This window comes from Herpailurus yagouaroundi, unplaced genomic scaffold (genome assembly GCF_014898765.1).
Source record: "Herpailurus yagouaroundi ecotype Mexico unplaced genomic scaffold, PumYag 77, whole genome shotgun sequence".
In the NCBI taxonomy this organism is placed as follows: domain Eukaryota; kingdom Metazoa; phylum Chordata; class Mammalia; order Carnivora; family Felidae; genus Herpailurus; species Herpailurus yagouaroundi.
The window spans coordinates 47,820,849-47,842,002 of record NW_024412388.1 but is presented as its reverse complement, the minus strand read 5'-3'; the positions used below and the strand labels follow the sequence as shown (position 1 = coordinate 47,842,002).

Below are 21,154 nucleotides of genomic sequence, written 5' to 3'. Positions count from 1 at the left end.
TTCCTGTGTGATAGGCTTTCTGTGTGGGCTGAATGAGTCAGTGCTACATAAAAATGCTTACCCGAACGATGCTCGATATGTGTGACTTCCTTCATTCCCAAGGGGACCCTTGGTTAAGAGCAGTGTTTGAATGGAGAGAGGGAGCACAGGGGGACATGGCAGGAAGAGGCATCCCAGGGCATCACGATTCTGGAGGGGACGCATTCTTTGACTCCACAGAGAGGTGGGCTGCTATAAACACCATGAGTGGATGTCCCTGTTGGGCTGGCACAGAGACTCTGATGGCTGGCCATCTCCATTCCCGACCTTTGGGTTTACTAATGAGTAACGGTAATCACACCAAATTATAAGCTGAGTTCCTCAAAAGCAAAAATTCGATCTTCTTTCATCTTTCGCACCCTAGAAGGCACTTAGAGCGAGCTAAACAAGTGAATGCGCTCTGCAAAGAACTGTGCCCAGGTCGAATCCACTGCACTTGATGAACATCACACACACCTACACACACACACACACACACACACACACACACACACACACACTGGACAACTCCTCTGCCACTTTCCTTTGTGTGCCAAAGACAGAAACTTGTACTAATGCAGGCAGGGGAGAAGCACTGGCCTGGAAGGCAGGAGCTAGGTTTCTTTTTTTCTTTTTCTTTTTAATGTTTACTTATTTTTGAGAGAATGAGAGAGACTGAGCACAGTGAGGGAGGGGCAGAGAGAGAGGGACACAGAATCCGAAGCAGGCTCCAAGCTCTGAGCTGTCAGCACAGAGCACGATGCGGGGCTCAAACCCACCAACCGTGAGATCATGACCTGAGCTGAAGTCGGACGCTCTACCGACTGAGCCACCCAGGTGCCCCAGGAGGCTGGGTTTCTAATCTCAGTGCAGCTCTGCTTGCCATCTGATCCCGGGCAAGTCACTTCCCCAAACTGGGCCTTTGTTTTCCTATCAGTGAAATGAAACAGTTGCAAATAGATGGTGGGGTCCCCTCTAACTCACAAACTGTGATTGTGTTTGTGTTTGGAGTTTCCTCAGTCAGGGATGCTCTAAAGGAAGGGAGACATGGGCAGAAGGTGGCTGAGCTGGCAGAACTGGCCACCTATAGGTACAAGAGTCAGGGGTTTCCCAATACCCCATAGCTGGAAGAGGGCAGAGTACCCCAGAGCCAGAATATGGTACCTTTCTCTTTCCTGTGCTTCTGCCCCTCCCTAGAAACCAAGGCCTGTGGTCCCCATTCCAGCTCCTCCCACCTGTCTCTGTCCTGTGATGCCAGCATCTGACTTGAGGCTTTCCGGAAAATAATTAGAGCTTTTGCTGCTTTGCCTATTTAAGCTGGATGTGGATGGGAAACCCTCTGCGACAGGGAGGAGCAGGGAGGCTCCATACACCTTAGCAACGTTGACTTATTTGTCACAAACAGGTTGGCTGAGCTGGGCGGCCAGCACCCTGTTTCCTGTTGTGATTCGTGCCACACGGAGGTAATCCTGACGTTTGAAAAAGTGCTGGTTTGGGACAGCAGAAACTAGCACTTCTGCTAAGCTAAGAGTGAGCAAACTACAAACCACCGGCCAAATCCTGTGTTTGTATGACCACCTGTTTTTATACGGTCTGTGATCTAAGAATGTATTTTACATGTTTCTTTCTTTTTTTTTTTTTTCATTTTTTTTAATGTTTACTTATTTTTGAAAGAGAGAGAGAGCACGCGCTCGAGCATGAGCGGGGGAGGGGCAGAGAGAGAGAGGGAGACACAGGATCTGAAGCAGGCTCCAGGCTCTGAGCTGTCAGTACAGAGCCCGATGTGGGGCTCAAACTCACGGACTGTGAGATCATGACCTGAGCTGAAGTCGACCCTTAATTGACTGAGCCACCCAGGTGCCCCTGTATTTGACATTTTTAAATAATTCTATAAGTATGCCCAGAACAGCCATGAATTTTGCTCCTTAGCCAACAAAGCTTAAAATACTTACTATCTAGCCTTCTACAAAAACAGTTTGCTGACCTCTGCTCTAAGTTTTTCACATAGATGAAGTCCTAATCCTCACAATAGCCTTAAGAAGTGGGTAACTATTGTTCCCATTTTACAGAAGAGAAAACAAGAGGCCAAGAAGAGTTAAGTATTTTAATTAAAATCAAACAGCTGGCAAAAGGTAAGGTCAGGCTTTGAACTCAAGCAGCTGGTTTCTGTGTTCCTTCTTAAAACCAAAGGAATCTTTTCACTAACTGGCTGTGTGACCTTGAAGAAGTCACCGCAAGGTCTCTGCTAAGAGAGGCGAAGCCATTGAACCCCATTAGAGATTCTAAGTTGAGGGTGGGAGGGTCCTTGAGACAAATAAACTCCAGGGAATCCGAGATACCACCAATGGAAACCTAATCAGGGTTAATGAGTTTAGGGTAAAGGTTAGTGTTTGTGCACAGTTGCATTTATTTGAGGAGAGAATCTGGCAATCTCCTCAGAAATGGATTCCATGACTCAAAACAGATGAGAGCTACTGGACTAGCTTTCTTGGAAAGTCGTTTCCAGGTTTAACGTTCTTTGATGTTACCAGTTTGGGTTGTCATTTTTGTCCTTCAGGTGTTACCTTTCTAGGCTGCCCAAATGTTATTTCTTTCAGTCATCTTTTGTGTGTACACGTTACCTATTGGATTGGGTTCTTCCCCCACCCCCTACCCTCAAAGCTCTACGTACTCATCTCTGAGAAACACTAGAAAAAGCCAACATGCTTAAGAGCAAGGGATGTTTTTCTAGCGACGTGTTCTGTAACTAGGTGAATAACTCATGTTGGTGGGGAGGGCAGGCACAAGACTGCATAACCCTTTATTGCAATATTTCATGTTTCTGTGTTATCTGTTCAACAAATATGCACTGAGCCCTGACTTGATGGTCATTTTTGTGTGGACTGTGAGGTCCTCAGAGTCAGGGGTTAGGTGCTATCTGCCCTTCAGCCTCTTGGCCTAGTACGGACCTGGCACATGGGAGGCACTCGTGAGCACTAGAAAGTAATGCCTGGCTGGCTGGATGAAGAGATGGTGAACGGGTGTACGAGAAACCAGCAGTGTGGGTGGGAAAGGGGGTGCGTGGTGCCGAGCAGGTTAGTTCTGTTGGCTCCCCATTGCCTTTCCAATCAGCAGCCTCCTGTGTTGTTGGAGAAGCTTTGGAAGGCAGTCTTCATTTTCCCAACAGCCACAGTTTGAAAGGTTATAGCTGAAGGTTAGCTGACACAGCCAGGACTTCCCACATGAATCCAGAGAAATGAATCCGATTTCTTGCATCCCACTTAGGCCAGAGGAACAATGGGGGCTTCCTGGTCCTTTTTCTTGGACTCAGACATCCCCCGCATTGGAGAACAATGAGCTCTCCTCTCTCCTGCTTTCTCATTCTGCCCAGACTTCTGAACTTTTCCTCTCTCCCACTCCTCCTTGCCTCTACTTCCGTCCGCAGTCAGACTCACAGCTGCTGAGGGTAGGAGTGCAAGCCCCTCTACAGAGCTGGCTCCTGGGCTGATGGGTCTGGAGACATCTCCAGATAAACAGCTGCAGAGGCAGGGACGAGCAGAGGGCAAACCACAGCACAGGACAGGGCGGGGGTGCCTGAGCCGGCGGAAAGGCAGCACAGGAGCTCAGGAAAGTATCTGCTGCGGGGAAGGCTGGAAGGTTCTGTCCTGCTCTTGAGCTTTGGACAAGCCATTAACCTGCGCTCGGCTGGACTTTCTTCATCTGCACAGAGTGCGTAATGCCTTGTCTGTTTCCCTCAAAGGGTGAGTTCAACCAAGATGCCAGATAGCAAAACTGTAAGTTGTCCTATAAAATCGAAGGCGTATCATTACTTGGATTCAGTTGAGAGACTATTCAGATGCTCTGATTCAGTAGCTATAGAAGAAAAAGAAAGTGGTGATGTGGTTTGAACTGGTATAGGAATGAACTTGTACAAAGGCGTTGTGGAGGCTAAAACATCTGTGTTCAGGAAACTCACAGGGTCTGGAGTAGCATGGTGTAACAAAGACCACAATCTCAGAACCAGGCAAAAATAAATGTGAATTCCAGCTCTGCCATTTCCTATCTACAGATTCTCAGGCAAGTGCCCTTTGGCATGAGTTTCTTATTTGTGAGGCAAGAAAAACAGAACCTACCTCATTTAGATGATGTAAGGATAAAGATAACCCATGGGAACAGCTGGCCAAAAACAGGCTCTGAGTATATTGTAGATCTTACAAATACTGCCCAGACGTCATCTGTTCCAAGAAAACAGGGAATTAGTAGTTAGGTAGGGGACAGCTGGGGTTACACCTACTCTCCTAGACAGAAGAGTGAGGCAGGTCAACAGAAACAAACCCTCCTTCACAACTTCCACAGGATCCTCGGCTGGTATCTCCCCAGACTGCCTCGTTCCATAACATCATGTGTTGAGCTACAATGTTTTGCATTGCTCCAAGAACGGAAATTCAGATAGTGTGTGAAGACCACAGAGGCACAGAGTTTCCCTGAATATTATGATGAACTTTCTCATGGAGCTGGTTGGGATTGGGCCGGGCTCTCTCGTGGGGAGGATGGTTGATTCATCACCAAAGCAGCGCATAAGCACCTACCTGTTCAGGACTTGGACAAGGGACTCCATACTTTGGGTGGGAGACTGGGATAAAGGACCTCTGATGTCCTTCTCAATAATCCTGAGGAGCATCCCTTGGGCTAGCACTGCCCAACAGGCAGGCTAGTTTGGGAGAGGCAGCAGCAGCAGCACATTTGAGACCTGTCGCCACTGTCCTCACCTTGGAAGGGCCAGAAGTGCTCAGAAACAGCAACACCTCCACACCCTTCACGGGAGCATCACACCTCATCTGGCTAGCTCTGGGAAAGGAAGCACCATGACTCATAAACATGGGGTTGGAGAAATGTGGCTGCCCTGGGGATGTTGTGATGAGATTTCCCAATCTCTCCTCATTTGCTGCCAAATCTCTCCAGAAACAATGGGCCCAAGAGCCAGTGAGATCAACTACAGAGTGACTACTCAGTTGTTGGGTGTTTTATCAGCTTTTTCCTTGAGTGTAAGACCCTTGGAAAAGAAGCCAACTACCACTAGAGGTAGAGACCAGATGCGAGGGGAGGGGGGCAGTTATGGTTTGCACTTCCCGATGAGGAGATCATGACAAGAAGATCATGAAAAGAAGGTCACAGGTAGGAGATACCGAAATGAAATAGTGACACACACTTTTCAGGTGAAACTGCGGTCCCTTTTCAAATCCTGATGGACTACAAAAGCCAAGCAGAGCCACGGATGGCACAGCCAACCTCTCCTAATAAACTGAGGCCTCACCCAAACAAGCAAACAGAGAAACTATTGTCTTTTCCAGAAAAGTGAAAAGATCAGACATTCCAGTGGCTAGGCAGTCCAGACCCAAACCACACCCACTTTACAGGCCACACCCACTTTACAAACCACACCCATTTTGCCAATCTTTCCTCTTCCATCTACTCCTGTTCATTGAAGACTCTTCAGCAAGACCCCAAACTTTGTCATAGAAAAGTGCAGATGTCCCTGTCACCAGACTTGGGTTCAAGTCCTTCCTCTGCTGAGTCCTAGCAGGGTGATTGTAAGCCTCAGCTTCCTCATCAGGCAAATGGGAACAAGAGTAATTATTTTATAGACTTGCTGGAAGGACAATAGGGGACCTATTTATAAAGTGCCTGGTACAATGTTGGTGATCAATACATGGCAGTTCATATTAATAACAGAAACTATGGAAATGGGAAAAAAAGACAAGTAGAAGCAAAAAAAGAAATTTTACCCCAAATACTTCTAAAACTTAACTTGAGGGATTGACTTGTTTTAAAAATATTTTCATTATAAACATTTTAATAATAATAAACAAGAAAATATAGTGAGTTTATCTGTACCCTACCCTAGATCTTTTGAATTCTAATGCTTTGTAATACTGTTTTAAACATATTTTTAAAGAAATGAAACATTAAAGCTAGAATCATGTACCCCTTATCTTTTTTGTTGTCTGCACCCCCGCTCCCCAGCCCCTGGGCTGACTTCCCATTCTTTCTATGGTTTCTTGGGGCCTCCTTCCTCCATCCTGAGCTAATAATCACCACAGCTTACTTCTCTGTCTGTGTTTTCTGCATTCTGGCTGAAGGATCGCCTGCTTCCCCTGGGGCTCCGAGCTGTCTCTGAGAAGGAAGGGAAACCCTGACCAGCCTTCTTGCATTGCCCATTGTCTCAGTGACTGCTCCTGATAGAGGCCAGAGCTGACCGTGGTCACAGGCCAAGAAGAGTGAGGCGTCTTCCAACCTGGCCCAGGCAGCTTCACAAATGTCACACCATAGAATCCCCACCACGTCACTAAGAGGGAACATCATCGCTGTTCTACAAAAAAAAGGAAACCAAGCAGAAAGACCTGCCCTTGGCCTGGCAGTGCAGAATTCAAGCACAAGCTGTTTCATCACAGCAACGCAGACAGCAAGGAACACGTCCACTCTAGCGTGGGAGGAAGTCGTGGTTAATGGCCTAAGTCCTAGGGTTTCAGGTGTGGGCTCTCTGCTATGCCCTACACAAGTAGCTCTTTTTTGCTTTTTGCAAAACCACAACTTTCTAAGGGTAAGAAAGAAAAAGAAAAGAAAATCCAAGGAACATGAGATGAGACTCTATCCTCTTGACTCCTTCAGTCCTCTTCCATTTTTGTTAATTTGTATGTACATGTGCTGTCAGGAGACCCAGATTCTAGGCCTGGCCTTACCACGCACAAGCATGTGACCATGATCAAGTCCTTCTCTTCTCCTCCCAAGGTCTCTGTTTCCACATTCTGTAAAATAGGGGGCCAGGATGACAAGGGCCCTGGGGCAGCTCCCCTCCCTAACAAACAGCTCCTTGGGCCTGATCTTTGGCAATCTCCGCAGTCACCAGCTTTGTGCAGAAACCTTTAATGATCTCAAAGCATCCTCACACTCCTGAGATGGCTTATAATAACAGCTAAGGTTAATTCTACTTAGTACATGCCAAACACTGTGTTGGGTATTTTATATTCTTTATCTTGAGTCATTAAAGTAATTATAGATGGTAAGTATTTTTTTTTTTTTACTAATCAGCTAGAGTTTTGTTCTTGTGTTTTGTTTTTACTAAATCACACCCTTATTGGTCTCATACCAAGCGAAGTCAGATAATCAACACCAGTTTAGAAAACAGAATATAAGAACATATGAGAAGTAGGAACTTCAACTGAAGAAAAGCATGTTCATAATCACAAGGTGGGAAATTATCCTTTTCACAGATGTTGGGGAGATGGAGACATTAAGTTTTAAGAGATAGACATGAAATTTTATAATTAAGGAAACTGAGGCTCCCAGGGGTGAAGTAACTTGTACAAAGTCACACAGCCAGTAAGTTATGTGAAACTAGGATTTGAGCCTGAGTCTCACTAGATCCAAAGTCCATTTTCCTTCAACCTCACTGGACTGCTTGCCTCCAGAATCCCCATCTGCTCATAGACTGTCAGACTCTATCTCTATTCCCTATAGCACAGTCTGATGAAAGTTTGGGATCATACATAAAAGCAAAAGTAACAGTTCATCATTACTCAGTCTTCCTTGAAACTGGGTGTTTGAAGGTTGCGTTAGGGTAAGGATAGAGATTCATGGTTGGAGTAGGCGATGAGAAATGGACAGCAGAGAATTGAAATGGTCACAATGAACACTCCCAGGAATGTATATTGATACTGTAACATTCTGGGAACAACTCAATGTTAATTAACCCAATAAACATTACCGAGCCCCTAAATATATGCTGGCGCTGGGGTTATAGTGCTCAGATATGGTTCTTCTCCCTGGTATACATTTGACAAGGCTGAGTTCATGGAATGCTTTTGTTAAATACTTGAAAATTAAAATGAAAAAAAAAATACAAAGAGCTAAAGCTAACACGTGAAATTTTACAGACCTACTCAGAAAAGGGATGAAACGAGAAAGGAGAATCAGAGCTTAGGCTGTGCTTACTTAATAAGCTCATCTTAGGGGTGCCTGGCTGGCTCAGTCAGCAAAGCATGTGACTTTTGGTCTTGGGGTTGTGAGATCAAGCCTTATGTTGGGCATAGAGCTTACTTAAAAACATAATAAAATATTTCCCAACTAACTCCCAAAAGAATCTATACAAAAACAATAAAAAACAAGCAGCACCAAAACTATCAACTGACTCTTGATTTTGGTTCAGGTCATGATCCCAGGGTCATGGGATCGAGCCTCATGTCAAGCTGAGCATGAAGCCTGCTTAAGATTCTTCCCCTCTCCCTCAGCCCCTCTACCCCTCTCCCCCGCTTGTGCTCTCTCTCTAAAATAAAGTAAAAATCAAAATAAATTTAAAAAGTAAAAACAAGACAAAAACATTACTTATCATAGTGTTTGTGTGCCTGTTGGGGGAAAGCCTGGCAGATCATAGAATTTAAGAAAGGAAAGAGGGTGGGGTGGCCCTCCATCTTCCACAGAGGATACTGAGAATGGGCTCCTTTTATCCGCATCCCCCAAACACTTACCATGGATGAAAAAGGCCAAGGTTTGGAGACCTCAGAGCTCTCGCCTGAGAAAGGTCCAGCCATTTGGGGCTGATCTAGCTAAGCAGCCAAAAGCACCATTGTGGACATTGCTCAGTCCTGCGAACCCTTCCCCATTAGCTTTCCTGCTGCCAGCCTGGGAAGCACTGGACTAACAAGCAGGTAGCTCTGCCCCGTATAGAGGATTGTGGCTACCTAGTCAGGAGCTGGTAGAACAAAAAGGATATTTAAAAAATAAAAATGCAACCTGACATGTTGACCGTGTCTTACATTTTACAAAACTTTGGTATCTACCGTCTCATCTATTTTAGATTTGGTTGTTGGAATGTCTCATGAAATAGAGAGATGCTATTATCTCCATTTTACACGTGGGCAGACAGAAGCCCAGAAAAGTCTGGTGCATTACAGGATTTAGGAAAGCACAGAGAGGGAGCACTCCCCTGAGTGCAATAGACAGGGCCTCTCAGGGGAGGCTTCCTGGAAGCGTTCCAAGGGCTCAGTAGAAACGCACAATTATACACTAAATAGCTGAGGGGAGAGTACACGACTTGACAAAGGCTTGAAAATGTGAAGAAGACTGGAGACACTAGCAGAATCAAGATGAGGGGGCTGATGGTGGTGGTGACCACGACAGCAGCTGACCCCTATCCATGCTTATACTAAGTGCAGACACTGTTAGAACAGATACTGTTCTACGGGCGCCTGGGTGGCTCAGTCAGTTAAGCATTCAACTCTTGATTTCAGCTTGGCCATGATCTCGCAGTTCATGGGTTTGAGCTCCACATTGGGCTTTGCGTGGACAGTGAGAAGCCTGATTGAGATTCTCTCTCTCCCTTTCTGCCTCTTCCCTGCTTGTTCTCTCTCTCTCAAAAATAAATAAATACACTTAAATTGTGTGATGGATATCCTTCTTTTAAAAAAAAGTGTGGGGGCGCCTGGGTGGCGCAGTCAGTTAAGCGTCCGACTTCAGCCAGGTCACGATCTCGCGGTCCGTGAGTTCGAGCCCCGCGTAGGGCTCTGGGCTGATGGCTCCGAGCCTGGAGCCTGTTTCCGATTCTGTGTCTCTCTCTCTCTCTGCCCCTCCCCCATTCATGCTCTGTCTCTCTCTGTCCCAAAAATAAATAAACGTTGAAAAAAACATTTTTTTAAAAAGTGTGAATTCTATACCAAGAGCCAAGAGCACCTCCCACTCTGTTCTCCGCAGAGATAGACACAAATTTGTGATTTAGAAAGCCTTCTCTGACCACAGGGAGGACTGGGTGTTGGAGAAGGGAAAAGACAGTGGAACCTGACTAGGCTTTTGGTTCAAGAACCTAAACAGAGGGTGGCGCCTGAGTGGCTCAGTCACTTGACTGGCTGACTCTTGATTTCGGTTCAGGTCGTGATCTCAAGGTTGGTCAGATGGAGCCCTGCATGGGGCTCTGTGCTGACAGTGCAGAGCCTGCTTGGGATCCTGTGTCTCTGTCTCTGTCCCTCCCCTGCTCGTATGCACATGCTCTCTCTCTCTCTCTCAAAATAAAATAAACCTAAAAAAAAAAAAGAACCTGAACATACAAACAGAGACAGTGGTGGTAGAGAGCCGGGGAGCATTCCCACAATGCCCGGGGCTTATGGGTAAGAAATTGCCCCTCACGTGACTCTGCTTTCTCTACCTATAAATGCAGAATGTTGTATTTCCACCTGCCCGCCTCAGGAATTGCTTGAAAATTAATGGGGTAGAGGCCTCGCTGGCTTTCATGTGTTAAACAACACCCTTGTACTGCTGCTGGTGTTCATTAAATGCTGAACACATAAAAATGTGCTTTGAACGGACGAGCTGGGAATAATTACAGCTTGCTAATTATTGTTAATTTTACCACAGCTTTGAAACCCTGGACTTTCTCAATGATTCAAAAAAGAGATTGCAACCCCTCTATCCCATTAAAGTAGCCACACAGAGGCAGACCAGCCAATTTCCCACAGTCTGTATTCTTTCCTCATTTGCAGTGGTGCAGCAACTTATATGGGACACAGAGAAAGAAAAGCAACGATTTACTCTTTTAGAATCAAGTTGCACAAAGAACCCCTTATACTCTTGCTTGTTCTTTTTAAGAACTAGTTCCTTTTTGTCTCCCGATACTCAGTTCATGTATAAACATTATTTGTTTCTGTGTGTGTGTGTGTGTGTGTGTGTGTGTGTGTGTATGTGTGTGTCTGTGTGTGTGTGTAAAGGAAAATGGTGTTTAACAGAATTTCTGACGCATTGGACACCAGGGCACCTGGGTTTTACTCATGATACAGTGAGTAACAAAAACTCCCTAACTTTCAGTTTCCATACACATTGATGTAAGTTTTCATAACTGCCAGGCAGATTACCAAAGACCCCTCCGAAGGATCTGAGGATATTGACGGTTGAGTGACTTTACGCCTCGGCCTCGACTGCATCGCTTATAAAATGGGTCTGAAACATTGTCCATAATACCTGTCAGGACCTAGGAGAGGATGAGATAATGCTTGTGAACTGTGAACTATGCAACTGACTGCTACTATAAGACCTGGGGGTAGGGTAGCGATAGAGGGTAGGAAACGGAGCGAGAAAGGCAAGCGGATAGGGGACAAAAGCGAGACGACCTCGCGCGAGACGACCCTACTTGTCAATGAAATCCCTAAGAATTCCCGTCCAGGAGGGCAGCCAGGACGCCCACGGAGGTCTGGCTGGAGGCCGCACCGACCGCGGCCCCTCCCCAGGTGGGGTCGGGCGGGCCGGGGGCGGGGCCCCCGCAGCCCGCAGGTGAGTATCGGTTTTCTTCTCCCGGGCTTTCGGTCCGGAGGAGGCGGGAGCAGCCACCGCTCCCCTGATCCTATCGCGGGCGGCGCAGGGCGGGCTGTGCCTTCCGTGGGACGGTGACGGGGGGCGGGATGTGTCACCCAAATACCAGAGGGTGAGTCGGCCGAACCAGCCGGGCAGGTCGGGCGGAGTATAAGAGCGGGAGGGAGCGGCCAGCGGCAGATGCCCGGAGACTGTCCCAGCTCGGAGCCGGAGCCCCGCGGAGTCCCCAGCGCCTGATCCGCCCGCGTCCCGTCTGCGCTCCGCGTCCCCACCATGGCCCGGGAGCCGGGCCTCGCGCTGCCGTCGCTCCCGCTGCCGCTGCTGCTGTTGCTGCTCCTGGCGGCGGCGACCGGCCCTGCGGCCGCGCAGGACAACTGCACGTGCGCCACCAATAAGATGACCCTGTGCCGCGCGGACGGCCCCGGCGGCCGCTGCCAGTGCCGCGCGCTGGGCTCGGGCTTCCCGGTGGACTGCTCCACGCTGACTTCCAAGTGCCTGCTGCTCAAGGCGCGCATGAGCACCCCCAAGAGCGGCCGCGCGCTCGTGCGGCCCAGCGAGCACGCGCTCGTGGACAACGACGGCCTGTACGACCCCGACTGCGACCACGAGGGCCGCTTCAAGGCCCGCCAGTGCAACCAGACGTCGGTGTGCTGGTGCGTGAATTCGGTGGGCGTGCGCCGCACGGACAAGGGCGACCTGAGTCTGCGCTGCGACGAGCTGGTGCGCACCCACCACATCCTCATCGACTTGCGCCACCGCCCGGCCGCCCGCGCCTTCAACCATTCGGACCTGGACGCCGAGCTGCGGCGGCTCTTCCGTGAGCGCTACCGGCTGCACCCCAGGTTCGTGGCGGCCGTGCACTACGAGCGGCCCACCATCCAGATCGAGCTCCGGCAGAACGCGTCCGAGAAGGCCCCCGGCGACGTGGACATCGCCGACGCCGCCTACTACTTCGAGAGAGACGTCAAGGGCGAATCGCTGTTCCCGGGTCGCGGCGGCCTCGACGTGCGCGTGCGCGGCGAGCCCCTCCTAGTGGAGAGGACGCTCATCTACTACCTGGACGAGAAGCCCCCAGAGTTCTCCATGAAGCGCCTCACGGCCGGCCTCATCGCCGTCATCGTGGTGGTCGTGGTGGCCCTCGTCGCCGGCGTGGCCGTCCTGGTGATCACCAACCGGAGGAAGTCGGGGAAGTACAAGAAGGTGGAGGTCAAAGAACTGGGGGAGTTGAGAAAGGAACCGAGCTTGTAGGTACCGGCGGGGCAGGGGGGGTGTAGGGCGGGGTACCCAGACCAAAGTGAGCCATGCTTCTTGGCTCGTGGCCCAAAGGAGACATTTCTCTTTTCTAATTCCTGCCTCTCCCCACCCCATCAAGTCTAATAGATTCTGGGCTCAGGGTCACCTCTTTCTGACTTCTGCCTTCAGAGAAAGCATTTCTAAAATTCCTCCCCTTTGGGTCCAACGAGAAACCTGGCTCGAAGAGTTAAAGTGTGGCGCAGGGTTCTAAGAAGCACGTGTCTGTATTAGAGTCCAGCGTCGTTTGAAATCGATGTTGAAGGCTTAAATGCGCTTAGGTGGGGGGAACGGCGCTTTTACCGTCCTGGGTTAAGTTATTTGATTAGCTCCACTTGTGTCGTGGCCTTCCTGGTGAGAAGAGGATTTCGCCAACTGAGCCCGTGTACTGTCCTCATTTGCTGTCGTTTGTATTACCGACCACATGTGCTTGTCACCGGGAAAGAAGCCTGTCTCAACTGCCTGAACACATTTGAGATGTCTTTTGAGGGCAGACTCGGCCCCCGAAACTCCGCGTCTGTGCTTCAGCCCGCCCTTATTATAGCTGATATTAGTAATGTTTCTTTTGTAAAATGTTTGTACATATTTTGTCGTTGATAATGCTAATGTGATTTTTTTAAAAACACAAATGTAATAAAATATGGAAAAGGCACAGACCAAAAGATGGGAGTTTGTGAAAACTCGCTCCAGGTTTACATCACGTTCAGGTCCTCTCATTTCCCTGGGCTCAGATTTCTCATTTCAAATCCTAACACGTTTTTTATTTTATTTTTTGCAGGAGCAGGCATTTCATTTTGCCTCTCCTGTTTTCCTGAGATGCATTAACAGGCTGGTTTAAATACTGGCTTTTCTAAATAAGATTGGAAGCCTCCCTCAGACTGCATAAGGGTGGGTCTGAAGGAGGCGGCTAAAACGAGCTGCTGTTGTAGGGAAAGGGGACCAGTTTTAGGTTCTCTCAAGAACCTCCGGTGGAGAAAGAAATGCGGTAGTTCTTTGAATGCCTGCCCTGCCTCAAGTAGTGGTATTCTGTCCATTTAGCCCCTGGCAGTTTACTTAATTGCCAAGTATTGTGGCTCCCAGACAGGTTAAAGGAAGCTTCCAAGTAGTTACAGCTAGTCTGTAGTGGGCCTTACTCTCTGGCCGCGGAAGTGCGGGGGTGGCACGCACCCAGGTTGTTCTCCTAAAATTTCACCAATAATACACTTTAAAAACCTCTGCTTCCTATTAGCTGTAAAAACTGGCAACCTGGCTCCTTCATGCTTACTTCCTCATTTTCACCCCTTCGCATTCATTTATGTGGAGTGTGTTAGAAGGGCACTCACTGTTGGGGAGCCTGCAGGTAAACAAGTTAGGGTAATTACTGGGAAACTGGGGCAACAATGGGTGTGCACAAAGGAGGGAGTGGTTGCTACCCCTGACAGCAAATAGCTAAGTCAGGATTTCAGTTTCTTCCCCGGGAATCCATCATGCCTCCTCCCACTCCTGCCCTGTGGTTTCCGCCTGCCCCACAAAGGTTGAAACACAGGTAAGAAAAGGGGGTGGTATCTTTCAGCAGCGGTCTTTCCGGCTTGGGGCAGTGGCTGGCGGATCCCTAAATCTGTAAGCACGCCTGCTAGGGCGCCGCCCCCACCCCCCCCCCAAAGTCCTCTCTGGTTCAGATGGGGCTTGGAGGGGGAGGGGGAGGGGGAGAAGATGGATGTTGGCTGGCTTCCTCAAAGTGGAAGGGGCCGGGGCCAGCATGGGAACTGTAATAGTGTGAGACCGTTCGTGCAGCTTCCCTGAGTCACTGAATAGCCAGCTTAGCTCAAGAGACCATGGCCCCTCAAACCTAGCCCCTCGTTTTACAGAGGGAACAGGCTAGTGACTTCTGGAGATGAATGTTCCCGTGGCACAGCTGGAAACTAGACAGGCTGGCATTCTTTTTACTACAGCAGACTGCCATTGTTTCAAGAGTCACTTCAAAAAACTCACCTGACTGCCTACAAAATAAACAGACTGAGGGTTGAGTGGGCGGCTAAACAAAGGAAAAAGCCCTGAAAGTGCCAATTTCTTCATAGACTGTCCCTTCTGGATAATTTCTAAATTTCTGCATTAATTCAGGACTAAGAGTCTTTGCACTTTATTGCACTTAATACTTCACAAAAGCACTTTGTACATGAATCGTCTTTGAGACGTGGGCTTCCTGGAAATAGCCCAAGTGATGACAAACCTGAGTTCGAATCCTTCTCCACTAGGCAGGTAAGTAGGTAAGTCCCTTACCTCTCTGCAGTTTCCCTTTGTGTTGCATGAAACTGCAGATCTCTTTCATCAATGCAAAGATTAAGGGCAGTAATTGATAAAGTGCCTGGAACAATATGAGCACTTAGAGTTCAGGGTATCTTAAATTTGCTCCTCTCCTATAGACCTTATCCATTTCATGTGACAGAAAACCGAGGTCCAAAGAGCTTGGGTAGCTCTGAATCACACATCCTCGGCGTGCTAAAGCCAGGGTTGAGAACTTTTGTCTTTGGCTTCCTAGCCCAGGCTGTTCTCCTAGGCACCAAGCGGGTTGAGACACCTTTCTTCTTCACTTGTGTTAAGGAAGAACCCCTCACACGTATGTTTTGAAACTCAGCTTGCATCTGCTGAGGGCAGGAGTATCTAGAACTAGCTATATTCCGGGGTTTAGTCTCTACCTCCAGGAGTTCCCCTCAGAATTCCTCTTCACTGCTGTGTGCACAGGCCTGGACTGCCCTTGGAAGGAATGTGAGGAGCAGGTGTGGCTCACCAAACAGGTCACGGCTTGTCTTGTGAGCCCCGTGGGAGGCTCATCTGGCTTCCTTGTTTCGGTCCCGGGACTTTCTCCACTCTTGCTATTTCCTTAATTGGAGCGATTTGAAAAATCATAGCCTTTCCCCCTGCTCACATATTTTTGGCTTCACTGTTTTCCAAATAGAATCACCACACAGAGCTGGAAAAAGGATCAATGAATCCGCGACTCCATTTTGCTGATGGAGACATAGAGGCCCAGAGAGGAGAATGGATTTTCCCAAGTCAGGCACATAGTGGCAGCATTACCCTAGAGCGCCAATACTCGGATTTCTATCTTGTCTAGTGTTTGCTCCACTTGTCTCCCTAGTTAGTCTCCTGTTTATTGTTTTCTGGATCATTTCTGTTCTTACATTGTCCTGTTGTTCTTTAGCTTTTTGGTACCACTTAAATGGGAGAGATACTTTGGTTAGGTGTAAAGTGTATGGGATTTGAAGTTATGTGGTCTTTTATACTCCCATTTTTTCTTAGGTGTTTTTTTTTTTTAAGTTATTTATTTATTTTGAAAGAGAGAGAGAGAGAGAGCACATGGAAGGAGCAGAGAGAGGGGGAGAGAGAGAGAATCCCAAGCAGGAGAGAGAGAGAATCCCAAGCAGGCTCTGCTCTTGAACCCACAAATCGTGAAATCGTGATCTGAGCCGAAGTTGGATGCTTAACTGACTGAGCCAGCCAGGTGCCTTTGTGAAATAGGTAGAGTCTTATCTAATATGCTTGATTTTATAGATTAGATAGAAGAGGGGCGCCTGGCTGGCTCAGTTGGGGGAGCATGCGACTCTTGACCTCAGGGTCATGAGTTGAAGCTCCACGTTGGGGATAGGTTTACTTAAAAAAAAAAAAAAAAAAAAAAAAAAATATAAGAGGACGCCTGGGTAACTCGGTTGAGTTACTGACTTCGGCTCAGGTCATGATCTTGCGGTCTGTGAGTTCAAGCCCTGCATCAGGCTCTGTGCTGACAGCTCAGAGCCTGGAGCCTGCTTCGGATTCTATGTCTCTCTCTCTCTCTCTCTCTCTCTCTCTCTCTCTGCCCCTCCCCCGCTTGTACTCTATCTTTTGTCTCTCTCTCAAAAATAAATAAACATTAAAGAAATTTAAAGATTAGATAGAAGACATGAAAAATTGAGTATGTATTTGTAAGTGATCACTCTTGTTAGAATGACAGCAAGGCCCCCAAGAACCTGGGGAAAAAATAACTAGAAATGGTTAAGCTCTCTCCAACAATGTGAATAGCACTTCCATTGTACTTTCTTAAGGGGATGTCTCTGTCCCTGGACTTCCACTATTAGGGAGCTAGAGCAACCTTGGAAGTCACCTATTTACAAAGGCAGAGCCATGGCCACCTGGTTGGTATATCAGATAAAAGGGCTAGTATCCAAAATCTATAAAGTCACCAAACTCCACACCCGAAAAACAATCCAGTGAAGAAATGGGCAGAAGACATGAATAGACACTTTTATAAAGAAGATACCCAGATGGCCAACAGGCACATGAAAAGATGCTCAATGTCACTCCTCACCAGGGAAATACAGATCAAAACCACACTGAGATACCACCTCACGCTGGTCAGAGCGGCTAAAATGAACAAATCAGGAGACTATAGATGCTGGAGAGGATGTGGAGAAACGGGAACCCTCTTGCACTGCTGGTGGGAATGCAAACTGGTGCAGCTGCTCTGGAAAGATGTGGAAGTTGCTCAAAAAATGAAAAATAGATCTACCCTATGACCCAGCAATAGCATGCTAGGAATTTACCCAAGGGATACAGGAGTGCTGAGGCATAAGGGCACTTGTACCCCAATGTTCAACATTAGCCAAATTATGGAAAGGGCCTAAATGTTCATCAACTGACGAATGGATAAAGAAGATGTGGTTTATACATACAATGGAATACTACTTGGCAATGAGAAAGAATGAAATCTGGCCTTTTGTAGCAACGTGGATGGAACTGGAGAGTGTTATGCTAACTGAAATAAGTCAGGCAGAGAAAGACAGATACCATTTGTTTTCACTCATATGTGGATCCTGAGAAACTTAACAGAAGACCGGGGGGGAGGGGAAAGGGGGAAAAAAAGTTACAGAGAGGGAAGGAGGCAAACCATAAGAGACTCTTAAAAACTGAGAACAAACTGAGGGTTGATGGAGGGTGGGAGGGAGGGGAAAGTGGGTGATGGGCATTGAGGAGGACACCTGTTGGGTGCCAATTTGACAATAAATTATATACAAAAAAAGAAAAAGCTGCCCTTGCCAAGTGGCCCACCTTTATTATGATATGAGAAGGAAATGAATGTCTTGCTTTTGAAATTATATTATAGGTCTCTGTAATAGTCTTTTATTTTACTTTAACATACTCTTTCGCTAGTTTGAGTGGCTGTATTATTATTCGTGTAACTGATGAAAAAATTAAGACACTGAAGGGGAAATTACTTGCCTGTGGTCACAGATCTAGTAAGTGGCACTTCTGGGATTAGAACCGGGCAGATTGGCCCTCAAATCCAGTGTGCTGTACTGCCTCCCAATTTGTAAATTTGCAAGCCAGAGCATATTAGTTTTTGCTAATTTCCTGTGTTGACACACATTCATTATCTGGTAATTCTCCAGGTCAGAAGTCCTATATAAATCTCAGTAGGCTAAAAATTAAGCTGCCTGCAGGGCTGTGGTCCTTTCTGGGGATGCCAGGGGAAATTTTATCTTCCGTTTATTCAGGTTGTTGGCAGAATTCATTTCCTTTTCTGTTGTAGATCCCAGGTCTCTGCTTTCTTACTGGCAGTGTAAAGTAAGGGCTTTCCCCAGTCTGTAGTGGCAATCCGCTTTCCCTGGCTCATAGTCCCACCCTTCCTCTTTGCAGCAAGCAATGGCAAGCTGAATTCTCACGCTACATCCCTCTGACCATTCTTCCACCGTGTCTCATCTCTTTCTGGCCGCTTCTGGGCGAGGTTCCCCATTCACGAGGACTTGTGATTAGACTGGGTCTACCCACATAATGCCAGATTAGATTATCCCATTCTCTAGGTCTCTAACCTTAATCACATCTGCAAAGTCCTTTTTGCCATGTAATGTAACATATTCACAAGTTTGGGGGATTAGGAGTGGGCATCTTTGGTGATGGGGGGCATTATTCTGTCTACCACATAGAAGATGGCCCCCAACTCATGTGCGTAACCAATATACTATCTTGCCTCTGTGGAATTGTAAGGCAGGGTGCATTTTTGTGTTTAGTTACAGAAGAGCTGTTTCTCCCATGGCCCTCTCCTCCATCCTTTTTTTGAATCAGGCCTTTCCAAGGGGAAAAAGGGATTCTGGGGGAGTTATTTCTATAACCCACACTGGGTTGTCCAGGGTGCCTGGCAACTAATAAGCTCTCAGGAAAGTGTGTCAAATTGAACTGATACCTATGGCTGCCATTTATTAAGCACATAGGACATGGCAAACACTGCCCTACGGTGTTTTCATCCTGATGCTCTCATTTATTTCTCAATAACTCCATGAAAATGAAGTATGTTTTGCTGTTCCTGTTTTACTGATGAGGAAACTAAAGCAAAAAAAAAAAAAAAAAAAAAAGACTTTCCAGCAATGACATCGCTGGTAAGGAGTACAGCTAGGCTCCCCTCCTTAGAGTCTGTGTTTTACCACTACACCCTACCCTATGACACTGCAGGGTAGAGACCCACACTCCTTGCCAAGTAGTGAAGACGCTTAGTCTCAGGGACCTAGATAGAATCCCTCCAAGGACTGTTTGGGAACATAATTGATTTCTTTTACAACCAATAGAGAACCCTGGTGGACATCTTCCAGCTGTAATTTCCCTCCTGAAACCATTCTGTCTTTGCTAAATACCACTAGACGTTTCTTGATTGCTTTTTTTTATGACAGTCTTCAGGAAGGAATTGTCGGGAGGGGGAGAGGCGGAGGGGGCTGAGCCCATTCACTTCTAGGGTACACTGAAGGCAGGAGAGCTGCCTCCCCAGGTTCCACACAGCCGTATGTCCTCGATTTAGGGGCAAATTCACATCCACGCTGTGCAAGGAGGCCAGACCGAGGTGGGTGAGAAGGGAAAGAGAAAAGATACGCAGTGATGGTTTGAACACATTAACAGCAGGCAGCTTACCAATGCATGGCATCATGTCTCCTTGGAAAAGACAGAGACACCAATCCCTTGGCTGGTTCATGCTAACCCTCAGAAGGCTTGTGCACTCAGGGCTCCCACACTGCATGTGACTCAGTCTCCTTAGTACTACCCACCACTCTCAAATCCCTTGTTAGCTGATGCTCTTTGAGGGAATGTTCTGTCCACCCAACTATTTTGATGGGAAGCACATTATTATATGCCATCGAACCACAATGTGATATAGAAGGTATCAACTAGGTCAGCAAGTTTATACTTTATGTCTTGGTTTTCTCTTCTCAGCTAGGTGATCTTAAATGTGGTAGTTCACCTCCCTGAACTTCACATTGGCATCATCAAATGGGTCTGATAATATCTACTGATTCTACCTCACAGAGCTCTTGTCTTCTGATTGTGCCTAAATAAGCTTGACTGAATGGCCAGTTTGCCTGGTTCTGGGTATACCTGCAGTGTAGACACCCTGAGTGACTGTAGGTGGTTATCCTGAAACAGTCCCAAGTTGGACAACCTGTGTCTTTAAGGATGCTGAGGGTAGATCACTCGTTCATTCCTTCAAGTATTTTTTGTCTTATTTTAAGTCAGATATTGTGCTGATTGGGGGAATATATCATGAATTGAACAGATTTGGTTTCTCTGGTGTTCATTTGTCAGGTTTTTTTTTTTCCAATTTACCTGGCATCCCCACAACCTTCTCAAATGGGAGAAGCACCTCATTTTGTGAATCTTAGTGGGAGGCCCGATGACCCTGTTCCCTGGCTGGTGGGATACGGCATGTGACCAGGCACAGCCATTGAACCTTCCTGCCTTGGACACTGATCTAAAGGACATGAAGGTACATCAGGCCACCTGCTCAATTACTCCCAGCAATGTGTACAGCTGTTCCATGGCTGCCGTGTACCCACTGGTAGCAGCATCAGTGGGGCGTTTCCATCAGACTGTCTCATTGCTTGACCTTGGCCATGTTCCTACTGTCCAGCGAACCTTAGTTGCTTACCATTTTCTGAATCTGGTTCTCCAGTCTTCCCGTTGACTCTGTGAACTTACTCATATCCTCCCAATAATTTTTTTTTTTCATTAAATTTAGCTAGAATCAGTTTCTTAGCACCTGGCCGGTTAGCTCAGTTGGGTAGAGCATGTTGCTATTAGAATGTCTCTGTTGCTTACAACCAACAATCTGACTGGTAGAGTTCTTGCCTTTGTGGAACTTAAAGGCAAGGGGCAAAGATACTTATTAACTCCACAATCACATAAGTAAGGGCACAATTTAAAAATGAGGTAAGTGTTGTAAAGAAAACGAGCATGTATAGAATTCTGAGCTAGTCTTAGCAGGAGTCACATTCTTAAGGAATTGACATTTAATCTGAGATGCAGGGTACAGTAGATGCTATTTGTGAGTGAGGAGAAGCATTTTGGTAGGAAAGAACAGCATGTGCAAAGGTCCTGGAGCACAGAGAGTGTGGTTTAGCACAGGGAGTACCTGAGAGTAGTACAGCATGGCTAGAATATAGATAACAAGGGGAAGGTGGTACTACATGAGGCCAGAGATGTAGGCTAAGGACAGACTATGGAAGGCCTTTCAAGTTTATTA

At 47.2% G+C, this 21,154-nt stretch overlaps 1 protein-coding gene and 1 long non-coding RNA gene across 2 annotated transcripts; one reads left to right on the top strand and one right to left on the bottom strand.

Moving 5' to 3' along the window:
- Nucleotides 1-830: 830 nt before the first annotated feature.
- LOC121027212 (uncharacterized) lies at nucleotides 831-15,991 on the bottom strand. Its single transcript, XR_005788608.1, has 3 exons — nucleotides 12,817-15,991; nucleotides 4,292-4,295; nucleotides 831-842 (listed from the first exon to the last, which is right to left on the bottom strand). It is a non-coding gene; the product is annotated as an uncharacterized LOC121027212 (long non-coding RNA).
- TACSTD2 (tumor associated calcium signal transducer 2) lies at nucleotides 11,565-13,224 on the top strand. Its single transcript, XM_040470400.1, has one exon. The coding sequence runs from the start codon at nucleotides 11,623-11,625 to the stop codon at nucleotides 12,595-12,597; it is 975 nt and encodes a 324-aa protein (XP_040326334.1). The 5' UTR covers nucleotides 11,565-11,622; the 3' UTR covers nucleotides 12,598-13,224.
- Nucleotides 15,992-21,154: the final 5,163 nt, after the last annotated feature.